The sequence below is a fragment of the Hyla sarda genome, chromosome 8, assembly GCF_029499605.1.
Source record: "Hyla sarda isolate aHylSar1 chromosome 8, aHylSar1.hap1, whole genome shotgun sequence".
In the NCBI taxonomy this organism is placed as follows: domain Eukaryota; kingdom Metazoa; phylum Chordata; class Amphibia; order Anura; family Hylidae; genus Hyla; species Hyla sarda.
In genome coordinates, this window is record NC_079196.1 from 233,983,806 (window position 1) to 233,996,549 (window position 12,744).

A 12,744-nucleotide genomic window follows, 5' to 3' on the forward strand; every position below is an offset into this window, starting at 1 on the left:
TAATTATTTCTAGGCCAAATTATGTTTTTCTCTGAAATGATTAGAGAGGGGATGTCCCTCAAAACTCCTTTTTATATTATACATATGTTCTTTTAGATGAGGGATCTCTTTGTGCGGCCTATGTGTAATTTCTCGCAGGGGCATCGAATGTCATAAATTACCCCTCTAGTTTTACAGTGCATATGTTGAGAGATTCGTTTTTATTAGTTCCAAAATGATTGATGCTTTGCGTTGGTTTGGCTATCATGCTTTTACATGCATTGCAATTTTTGCACGGGAAAAAACCATTAGATAGGGGATTTAATTTAAGCAAATAAGCAAATCCCTCCACTTCAGCTGATTATCTGGTGATGTAGAAGAGCAATGGTCACCACTGTTTCCTACCTTTCCTCTTCTTGTCACCACCGCCCTGTTCCTTTTCTTCCTTCCTTTCTCCTCCATTTTTAGTGTCACACCTATACTGTCTTCTACTGTTCCATTTTTTTCCATTTCAGGGTTGGCCCCATTGCCTTCTCTTTCCTTTTTGGTTCTGGAGCCACGTGAGGTTGTTTTGCATGAGGTATATCCAAGTTAGTCAAAGTGTAAGAGAGAAGTATTCAGTGGGCGTTGTGTTTGCATTTTTTTAAAGGTGATCGTCCCTCTCATTTCCTTTACAAGTCACACGCATGAAGTAGCTGGGATAAGACACTGTACACACCCTTACAGTCAGCCTAGAACTGGGCAGCAGAGAAGTTCAGCCTCGTGGACATGGATCCGGGCAGCCCTGGTATTACAATTGGTCTTTCATGTGTAGCAGCTGAGGTATTGGTCGCCATGTTCACCAACATTTTCATCATCTCCATAATCTTACTAGAGTTTCATAGAACAAAGAAGTTGGACACTAAGGATCAGATCCAGATGGCTCTAAAAGTATCTAGCTGCCTTTTTACCACCGTGGTAACTTACAATGAATTCTCCAAGGTCCTGAAACCTGAACTTTTCAAATCATCTCACCCGAGTCTGTTATTTGCTGTGGCCATTGTCTACTCTATGTGCTCAAGTACATGGCTCGTCACCCTCCAATGCTTCTTCTATTTCTTTAAAATTGTAAACTCCAAGTGGGCCTTCATTCCTTGGGTGAAGAGAATGATGGACTCCTCTACCTCCTGGCAGATTGTGGTCGTGGAGGTGATGTCCCTGGGCATCGGCCTCTTACATTTACTTCTATATAGAACAGAAAATGTCTCTTCTACAAACAGCTCAGATATCCCATCTACCAACATGACTCCAGAAGAAATGATTATACACAACTATGTGACATATCCCCTATTGATTGTGACTTGTCCATCACTTCTCTTGTCCACAATATCCACCATCATAACTGCAGCCTTCCTGAGGGGTCACATGATCAAGATGAAGGACACCAACACGACTGGAGAACTCCACCAGTATAACCGCGCAGTCCGGACACTACTGCGCTACCTATTCCTCTACTGTGTGTTTTATGTGATGATGTTTCTTTATTATTTTTCCTTTTTTGCCCTTCATAGTATCGGGTACTGGATCAACCTTATATTGGTCTTTTTGTTTATCCCAGTAGTAAATGTTCTACAAATCCTTGGGACTCCTCATCTGAGGACGACATGGAAGGAGATGATGAGTTATTTCCCTCAGTGTAGAAAACCTAATATCCACTAAAATTTCAGCAGAGGCATTTTAGGAGCCGAGATCTGATGCTGATCATGATTTGACATATTAGTTGTGGATGTAAATTATCTTTAGAATAAATAGTGATGTCATCCAGTCTAGGGAGGTCTCAGTATACATCAATATGTTCTCATATACTTTCTCTTATATGAAGATGTAGTGGTAACAATGTTTACAAACAAAACACATTAAGAACATCTCCAAAGTAGGTACCAACATTTCCTCAAAGACCAAGATGTTCCCGCCTCTGGGACCCCCGGAGATCTCCGTACAGCACCCGCATTCTACGCGGAGCTGCTTCTCCAGTCTCGGAGACCTTTGTGTTTCTGGGACTGAAGACGTGACCCCACGCCACCCCCCCCCCCCCCTCCATCCATGTCTATAGGAGGGGGATTGATCATAAATCACCAATTTTGGCATTTGAAATTATTTTAAGTTTACTCTGTTCACCGTGTGGGATAATAAGCATTATATTTTATTGGGGATGAAAGTTACATTTTTAAAACCTTTTTTTTTCTACCTAGCTGGTTAACAAGTGATGCATTTTTTCTTCTTTAACCCCTTAGGGACATGCACTTTAAATGTACTATGCAGCAAGTTAAGTCTGTCTGCTGCAAGGAGATGCTGTTCTCCCACTCTCTGCGCCTAGCCAAGACCACAGCTATGCGCGAAGGGCGGGAGAACAACAGGGCTGACAGGCGCCAGGGGCATCATGTCATTTCAAAGAAGCCACCACTGTTTTAAAGCAGCAGTGGTGATAAAAGAAAAACAAAAAGAAAACAGCAATAGCCAGAGACCTAGGGCCATGGGTCTGAGACCCGGGGCTACAGCCCTGTTAGCCCTCTCCTAGCAATGCCCCTGCACCTCAGGTTACCTCACTGCTTCTGGGCCCTTTGGTCACACTGCCATGGAGGACTTTCTTCACCATATTCTGACTGCTTCTCCTTTTGTTATCTCTATCAACATTGGAAAACCTGTTTTCTTTCAACACTCTCTGATTGGTCTTGTAGCCGTGAAGAAACATCAGGGTCCAAATCAGTAAGCAGAATAATCCCAGGCAGAATGGTCCCAGTAAAAGGGAATACAGCAAATTAAAGGGGTACTCCGGTGGAAAACATTTTTTTTTAAATCAACTGGTGCCAGAAAGTTAAACAGATTTGTAAATTACTTCTACTTAAAAATCTTAATCCTTCCAGTACTTATCAGCTGCTGTATGCTCCACAGGAAGTAGTGTAGTTATTTTTGTCTTACCACAGTGCTCTCTGCTGCCACCTCTGTCTGTGTCAGGAACTGCAAATCAGCATAGTGAACCTCTCCTGCTCTGGACAGTTCCTGACATGGACAGAGGTGTCAGCAGAGAGCAATGTGGTCAGACGGAATATAAATGTAAAAAGAAAATAACTTCCTGTGGAGCATACAGCAGCTGATAAGTACTGGAAGGATTAAGATTTTGAAAACAAAGTAATTTACAAATCTGAAAATGTAGCCAGCACCTAAACTCAATACACGGGTGCACGCTGCTGTGGCAAGTACAAAACATGTAAAAAAAGAAAATGGCAGCAGCACACTTGGTCAACAAAATGGAGGCTCTTAGCGCACTTTTTGATCAAAACGTGTCCCCCATCCACCACGCGGAGGTGGCCTCTTATCGGATGGGTCCCTAAACACTCACCTACCTCAGGCTGGGTGACATGTTGGATCCACTAACGATCCAAACCACCTCCTGTGAAAATAGGGGAGGGGATGCACGGCTACAGAGGGAGCCACTCCCCCCAAATTTGCACAGCAAAGAAAAAAAACTGAAAATGTAGCCAGCACCTAAACCCAATACACGGGTGCACGCTGCTGTGGCAAGTACAAAACATGTAAAAAAAAGAAAATGGCAGCAGCACACTTGGAGGTGTTTTGGATCGTTAGTGGATCCAACATGTCACCCAGCCTGAGGTAGGTGAGTGTTTAGGGACCCATCCGATAAGAGGCCACCTCCGCGTGGTGGATGGGGGACACGTTTTGATCAAAAAGTGCGCTAAGAGCCTCCATTTTGTTGACCAAGTGTGCTGCTGCCATTTTCTTTTTTTACATGTTTTGTACTTGCCACAGCAGCGTGCACCCGTGTATTGGGTTTAGGTGCTGGCTACATTTTCAGTTTTTTTTCTTTGCTGTGCAAATTTGGGGGGAGTGGCTCCCTCTGTAGCCGTGCATCCCCTCCCCTATTTTCACAGGAGGTGGTTTGGATCGTTAGTGGATCCAACATGTCACCCAGCCTGAGGTAGGTGAGTGTTTAGGGACCCATCCGATAAGAGGCCACCTCCGCGTGGTGGATGGGGGACACATTTTGATCAAAAAGTGCGCTAAGAGCCTCCATTTTGTTGACCAAGTGTGCTGCTGCCATTTTCTTTTTTTACATAATTTACAAATCTGTTTAACTTTCTGGCACCAGTGGATTTTTTTTTCTATCGTAGTACCCTTTTAATACACATAGATGCTACTTACATTATGGAAAATCAATCACAGGCACCTGTGAACACACACCCAGAGAAGAGAGTCGTTTTCATGTCTGCGCTTGAACAGTAATGCTTCCCCGTAATGATGGCGAGAGGGTGAATCTTTTATATACCCCCTAAGCCTTCCCGACCAGTCCAGAAAGAACTATATTATATTGTGCACACATGAAAAAACCCTCTCTACTCACATTACACCAGTGTGATGGGTTCTTACTGCCACTTATATCCTTAGAGTATACCACATTAACCCAAGAATGCCTGCAGCACCTGCGCTATAAAGATAAGAACCTGGGCTTCCCGCCAAAACAGAGGAAAAACCAAAGGAGATTGATAGTGAAGAAAATACATTTTATTCTTTCCATACATTTTATTATTGAACTTTTAGCCAAAATAAGAATGGTACATAGCTAAATATTTCATATATATATATATATATATATATATATATATATATATAAAGAGAGAGAGAGAGAGAGAGAGAGAGAGAGAGAGAGAGAGAGAGAGAGAGAGAGAGAGAGAGATACAACAGGGAAAAGGGAAAAGGGAAAAAGTGCAAATGAAAGAAAAAAAAGAGAATAAATGGAGATTATAATAATAATGATAATAACAATAATAATCATTTCCATGTCAAGTCCCCAATCCAGTCCTCGCCAACATTCCAAGCTTTTTTTAGTTACTCCAATGGAATAAAACAGAGATAAAATCAAATCCTGGACTGTTGGTGGAGCCTCGAGGACTGGGTTGGGGACCTCTGGTATACATAGTTGCTATGCAGAGAGAAGACAATATAACAGGATGACCCCTGCTATTCTTCCTTCTGGTTGTCTCCTTCCTCGTTCCTCCTTAGTGTGTTGATCATCCCCATATTCTTCTTTTGTTCTCCCCTTCTTGGTGCCATGTTCATGCTCCTCCTTTTTTCCTTCTCCATTACAATGGTAGCTCCATCATCTCCTTTTTCCTTCCCTGAAGGGTTAAGTGATGGACCATTTCTGACCTTTCGTGTTACTGATGAATGATGACCGATATCTGGTGTCTTGTTTCTTCTCATCTGTTTTGTATGAGGAATATATAAGTTAGTCAAATTGTAAGAGAGACATATTGCGTTAGCCTAGAGTTTGCATATTTTGGCGATCGTTCCTCTCGGTTCCCTCACAATGTATTAGACTCACAGGCAGAGGAGATTGATCACAGTGTGAACTCTTCCTTCAGCACAAATCCTCACATTCATATTAGGCACCACATAAGACCATCCTTGTGACTATGGATCCCGGCAGCCCTGGCACTGTCATCGCTCTTTCTATTATAGTTGCTGAGGTGTTGGTCGCCATGTTCTCCATCATATTCATCACATCTATAATCTTACGGGATTATTGTAGAAAAAACAAGTTAGAGGATAAGGATAAGATCCACCTGGCTCTGAAAGCGTCCAGCATCTTTTTTATGACAGTGTTGCCTTACAATGAATTCTCCAAAGTCCTGAAACCCGACCACTCCATATCGAGTCCCTTATTTACCCTGATGGTCGTGTACTGTATGTGCTCGTCTCCGTGGCTCATCACCCTCCAATGCTTCTTCTATTTCATTAAGGTTGTGAACTTCCAATGGGTCTTTATTTGTTGGGCGAAGATGAGGATCAGCTCCATTGTCTCCAGGCAGATCGTGGTGGTGGAGGTGATGTCCCTGTCTACCAGTCTCTTACATTTATTACCCAATAGAATGGCGCATGTCTCAAACAGCTCAGAAATCTCACCTACCTACATGTCTCCAGAACCAATGATTGTAAATAACTTTGGGTCATATCTTCTATTGATTATCATTTACGCCCTCCATTTCTTGACAACAATCGCCACCTTCATAACTGCAGCCTTCCTGAGGTGCCACGTGAACAAGATGAAGGACACCAACACGACTGGAGAAGTCCACCGGTATAACCGCGCTGTCCAAACCATGCTGCGCTTCCTATTACTCTTTTGCTTCTTTAATGTTATGATGTTCCTCTATTATTTCTCATATTTTGCCCTTTTTAGTTTTGGGTACTGGATCAACATCATATTGGTCTTCTCATTTATCTCAACAATAAATGTTTTACAAATTCTTGAGACTCCTCATCTGAGGACAACCTGGAAGGAGATGATAAGTTATTTCATCCTCTGTAGAAAACCTGATACCCAGTAAATCTTCAGTGAAGACATTGGAGGAGCCGAGATCTGATACCAGTGGTCATGTGGTTTAGTAGTTTACAGTAATATAAAGAAAGAGGGTGAAATTTACTACAATATCTTTGTTCTATGTTCTCCAGGTTCTCCAGGATCTGTAAACCTTCTCACACTCTTCCCCTGAGCACTGGGCAGTTTTGTCCAATGTTCTATCCAAGATTCCAAGATGTTGTTCTCATTAGAGTAAACAAAGAGACAAATGTGTCACATTCAGAAGAGTTACATTCTCACCAATAACCAGATATTGTCTCCTCTTATATTGGTTGTTAGCCCATTCCTGTTCTAGGACATGTAGTTACATCATGGGCGGGAATGTGTTAATGTGAAATTACATATATTTACATCATTTTGCGTCACTGGTCTTTGGAGCTGTGCTCGTTTCAGAGATGGGAAGAAATATCTGCGATAAGCAGCCATGATTCACCTCTAATGTTGGGCAGCAGCGATCTTGCTGATGCCGGGAACTAACCCTTTATATACCAGAATGAAAGTTGATTCCAGGATCGACAGTGTAAAATGTCAGTGCCCGTGGGTTTGAGGAGTGACCAGGGCCACCGAAGGGAAATTAAGTGGCCCTGATCAGATGACAACCAAAGGTCACTTACTCTCCTCAGTGCTGTCTGATTGTCGCTCCAAGTATACAGGCAACCTCAGCAGCCTGTATAAGTGGAGCACCAATAACACTGATCAATGCTGTGCTATGACAGCCTTTAGTAATGGAGCACTGATAACACTGATCAATGCTGTGCTATGGCAGGCTGTAGTAATGGAGCCCTGATAACACTGATCAATGCTGTGCTATGGCAGGCTGTAGTAATGGAGCGCCGACAACACTGATCAGTGGTGTTCTATGGCAGCTTGTAATAATGGAAAGCCAATGACACTGATCAGTAATGTGCTATTGCAGCCTGTAATAATGGAAAGCCAATGACACTGATCAGTAATGTGCTATTGCAGCCTGTAGTAATGGAGCGCTGATAACACTGATCAATGCTGTGCTATGGCAGGCTGTAGTAATGGAGCTCTGATAACACTGACCAATGATATTCTATGGCAGGCTCCTATGGCATAGCATTTTTCAGTGTATGCAATTGAAAGATTTCATGTCATATTATTCTATGTCTCTATATCCTATATGTGTCTGCCCTGTTCCTTAAAGGGGTACTCCACCCTTAGACATCTTAACCCCTATCCAAAGGATAGGGGATAAGATGTCTGATCGTGGGGGTCCCGCAGCTGGGGTGCGTTGGGTGCAGTGCCAGAGGCTCATCACATCATGGTCACGCCCCCTAAATTCAAACCTATGGGAGGGGGCATGATTGTCATCACGCCACCTCCCATAGACTTTCACAGAGGGGGCGTGGCTGTGACGTCACAAGCAGGGCAGGGCGGTGACATCATGAGCCTCTGCCCTGCATCGCCAGTCATCCATCACAGAGTGAAGTTTGATCCTTGCACCGGATGTCTGGGGTGCCGCAGCCCAGATCGCGGGGGTCCCCAGCAGCGGGACCCCCGTGATCAGACATCTTATCCACTATGCTTTGGATAGGGGATAAGATGTCTAGGGATGGAGTACCCTTTAAGGAAGTTTTTATTTCATTGATAATACTCATCCTTATTCTGATTTACTCCAGTTCTTGGCCCAATGCCGGGCTCTCTTCTCACTACTGCTCCTTCATCACCAACTTCACACACCAAGTATTCCTTTGGTTCAGGAAGATGATCTCCATGAACTTGTGGCCCCTTCTCTCTCTGTTCGCTGTTGTGTCATTTATCATCGCTGTCTCATCCATCAGGGCCATAAATGTGCAGATTGAAGCCGATTCTCTTGGTAATTTCACCAGTGGAGACTCTTTCATTAAAGGAACATTTTCTTTTACTCCATTCTATGTTCTTCTGGCCACAATTCTGGGTTGTTTCCTGTCCTTTCCTGCCTGTTATTAACCGTTTGTGCCATCTTCTGCATTTCCCAGATCATGTTTTTCTCATCCAGACTGATCTCTTCTCCCGGTAGCCTGGTCATGATCATCCGGATCCTAGTCCTTAGCTTCCCGACTCCAGACGCCATCATTATAATCCAAGCATCCTCCAAAATACAGAAGATACTTCTGAAAACGTTCTGTGCTTTTGCTGGAAAACAGGGAAACTAACAACAAACTGCAAATGTCTTGAATCCTCCTTAAAGGGGTACTCCGAATCCCTGGAGCGGAGCGACGGGGTCGTGATGTCACCACCTTGCCCATCGTGATGTCACGCCATGCCCCCACAATGAAAGTCTACGGGAGGGGGCATGGCAGCCGCCATGACCCCTCCCATAGATTTGCATTGAGGGGGCGTGACGTGATGTCACCGGAGCATGGCTATGACATCATGATCCCGGCCGCCCACACCCAGTGTTCTAAACATCGGGTGCTACACAGAGATTGCGGGGCCCCCCAGCGGTGGGACCTCCGTGATCAGAAATCTTATCCCATTTCCTTTGGATAGGGGATAAGATGTCTAGGGGCAGAGTACCCCTTTAACAGAATTCTGGAGATACATTTAGTAATGATGTCCCATGCTCACGTCCCATCACTCCAGTGATGACCTAGACAATTGGTCTCCAAACTGTGGACCTCTAGATGTTGCAAAACTATTGAAAGTTGGGGCATGCTTAGAGTTGAAGATTTTCAAAATCTGGAGGATTCCACAATTTGGAGACCACTGACAAAGGCCTCTAATGTCTAAGAGAAATACTTATCAGCCTACAGTTCGGTACTACAGCTCACAATACAATTATAACATACACATTAAAGAGCTTTAATTGGATTTTAATTTTCTTATTAAAATGAACAATAAAATGGGTACAAAATAGTTTCCTAGAGGTATAAAACATCAAAATGTAACTTCACTGGAAAACTCTATCAACGCGGATAAATGATGCAAATGATTGAAAGATCGGGCACTTTGCTTCCTCCATGGTGGTCTTGCCCTCCCCTATGTTCCTGGTTGTACCGTGTCTTCCAGTTATTTACTACTACTCCAGATAGTCCTTAGTAGAGACATGGAACCAAATATATCGTTTTGAAGAACCTTCACATTGGGAATCCTGTTCCAGGCACAAGTTATTAAATATATGGACTCTTGGGCCATTTTCAGGGGCTACTCCCTTAGTCTACAGCTCTATGACAGATGTATATTAGTTTATCTTTAAATAGATAAAATGGAATTGTATGACTTATCGGGCAGGACTTCTTAGGTTTTGTAAAGTTTGCTTTATATTTTTTTGTGAGTTATATTTAGATTTAACTATGGAATAAATCATATAATAAAGTTTTCTATGAGATAGTAGCTTGTTTCTCCCATTTTATGTCTTATATCTTGATAAAACATGTTTAACCTCTTCCCGCCGGATGCTGTGACAGTTTAGTGACCTCGGTTGTGCTGCACCGCCGAGCATCCCTGAAGCCGGCCAGGGACATATCAAAGTGGTCCCCGGCTGGTGATCGCTCCTATTGGTTTATCAGTACTGACAGACCAATAGCAGTGATATTTGCAGGGTCTCCTCCTTCTCTCCTCTCCTCTGTTGCTTTAGACAGTGAAGCGATCAGAAGAAAGGGGGGCCCCATCATAGTTGGCCAGCTGTAGCACTCAGGATTGGAGCACAGCTTTGCCCGAGAATCACTGTTACCACAGTATCTATTAGGGTTACAAAGGGTTACCGGATCGGTGCTCTGCAAGGTGACAGCAGAGCACCTATGGTTGCCATGGTAACCAGGGGTTTGCCAATGGCCTCCGTTGTCATGGCCACATAAGCTGATCAGCCTCTACCTAAGGTAGAGTTTAATCTTCTATACTATTCCTATCAGTGTAAAACTGACAGGCATAGGCATAATTCAGTGCAGTCCAGATGTGTTCTGCACTGAATTATGTGTATGATTTTAAAAGAATAAGTGAAAAGTAAGAAAAAAAAATTGGAAAATAAATAAATAGAAATGTGAAAAAATAACTATATATATATATATATATATATATATATATATATATATATATATATATATATTACACCCAAAAACGTCAACATGTTTCACAAAAAAAGAGTCCTTACACAATTGTGTCGGTGAAAAAATTATAAAAGTTAAAGCTCTCAGAATATGGCGACTTACAAGCATGATTTTTTTTACACAAATAGTTTTTATGGTATAAATGTATTAAAATATAAAAACAAAAGTATATAAATCGCCTAAAATAATTCACAAAAACAACCACAGAATAGATTTTCTTTTTATTTATACCACCTCATAAAATATAAAATAAAAAACGGACAGAGTGTCACATGTACCCCAGAATGGTACCAATGAAAGCATCAACTTGTCTCCCAAAAAACGTTTGCACCCCAAGACCTCTGCAACTTTATATGATGCCAGAAAAATATCCTAAACTAAAAGGAGGCCCCAAAATCCACACAGAACGCCTTCATGTCTGAGGCCTTTGTGTGAGTCAAATAGCGCACAAAGGCCACATATGGGATATTTCTAAATACGTCAGAATTTTGGGAATAAATCTGGTTTTGCATTTCTCTGTCACCACCTACTGTGTTACAGACAAAAATGGATTCAAATGGAAAATCTGCAAAAAAAATTACATTTTAAAATTCCGCCTTCCCTTTGCTATGAAAAGGGTTAATAAACTTCTTTAATGTCATTCTGACTACTTTTAGGGGTGCAGCTTTTAAAATGGGGGTGATTTATGGGGGTCTCTAACATACAGGCCCCTCAAATCCACTTCAGAATTAAGCTGGTCCCTGAAAAAGCAGATTTTGAAATTTTTCTTGAAAATCTGGAAAATGACTGCTAAACTTAAAAAACTTCTAACATTCTAAAAAAAAGAAATAATGTTTATCAAATGATGGGAACATAAAGTAAACATATTATAGATGTGAATTTATTATTAATTTAGCGTGGAATGACTATTTGTCGTACAAGCAGAAAATGTAAAATCTAGAAAATTACCAATTTTTTTTTTCTGAAATTTTTTTGTTTTTCACAAAAAAATGCTGAATATATCAATCAAAATTTACCACTAATGTAAAGTACAACATATGTGTATCGGCGCTCTAATAATAAATTCTATAAATAGTAATAGAGGCTCACTTACCAAAATCCTGATGGGGAGTGTACTCAGAATCTCTGCCCAGAAGGAAGTTCTTGTCTCCACTTAAAAATCCTGCAAAGCTGTAAATCCGTGACCTTGATAGTATGGAGCTTGTCCCGTTATACTTGCTTTTTCTGCTTGGAGTAGTTTACAGAAGTCTGTGGTTCCAGTCAGCCTATTAGCCGGGAGATCTGCCCCGGCCGGTGGCGTCTCACCGGCTTACTGTACTGTTAGTGGATTACAGAGTGCTGTGACCTAGCGCTGCGAGTGACGTCACTACTACAGGGAGAGCGCAAAGCCAAAAAGCCCCTAACGCGTTTCGGAAAGTAACGCTTTCCTTCATCATCTCTGAAGAACTTCCTTCTGGGCAGAGATTCTGAGTACACTCCCCATCAGGATTTTAGTAAGTGAGCCTCTATTACTATTTATAGTTTTTATTATTAGATACACATTTATATGTATTGTATACAGCTCTATTTTTGGTGGTTTTAGCCGAGATCCACCTGTTGTATCTAAGCAACTTGTATAGGATCTATTCAGCGCTGGTGTTATCTTTCCATTTTGTAAAGTACAACATGTCACAAAAAAAAAAACATTCTCAGAATTGCAATCATAAGTAAAAGTGTATCAAATTTATTAAGGTCGAAACAGGCTCAGGAGTGAAAGGGTTAAAAATTAACAATAAAAGAGAAAAAAGAAAAAAAAAGTAGCCAAGATCCGTCAGTCCTGATCCTTTGACATAAGAAAACCACGAGCAATAGAATCATTGTCCTAATGGGATGAATCTCTTCTAATCTCTTATAGTTTCCTCACGTTATAAAGTAGCCAACCACATGTGTGCAGATGTATGTATGGTATGTATGATATGGGGGGGTACTCATCACAACATTTCCAAAAACAGTAAGAAAGATGTATAAAGCAACTGATGCCATTCTATGTAAAGATTGTAGTGGATACAGACCGAGGGAAGAAATAAGAATGAATGGATAAATACAAAGCAAGGACTGAACTCCAGATCGCGAGCAGAGATCAGAGTCCTGTCATGTTGTGCGTCATCTGCTGGTTTTTGACTTTACAAAACCAAGAGCCTCCAAATTTGCATCTATGGAAATGACAGAATCCATGTAATGTAACATTTCACCTGATCCTGAGTCAGAGGTCGAAGAGACGCAGCAGAATCCCCTATAAGGTAATACAGAGACAGA

General features: G+C 41.8%; 2 protein-coding genes across 2 annotated transcripts; both read left to right on the forward strand.

The window, feature by feature from the left end:
- Positions 1-747: 747 nt before the first annotated feature.
- On the forward strand, positions 748-1,677 carry LOC130285404 (taste receptor type 2 member 42-like). Its single transcript, XM_056536765.1, has one exon. The coding sequence runs from the start codon at positions 748-750 to the stop codon at positions 1,675-1,677; it is 930 nt and encodes a 309-aa protein (XP_056392740.1).
- Positions 1,678-5,450: 3,773 nt separating this feature from the next.
- On the forward strand, positions 5,451-8,223 carry LOC130285406 (taste receptor type 2 member 4-like). Its single transcript, XM_056536766.1, has 4 exons — positions 5,451-6,115; positions 6,218-6,361; positions 6,490-6,589; positions 8,041-8,223. The coding sequence occupies exons 1-4, from the start codon at positions 5,451-5,453 to the stop codon at positions 8,221-8,223; spliced, it is 1,092 nt and encodes a 363-aa protein (XP_056392741.1).
- Positions 8,224-12,744: the final 4,521 nt, after the last annotated feature.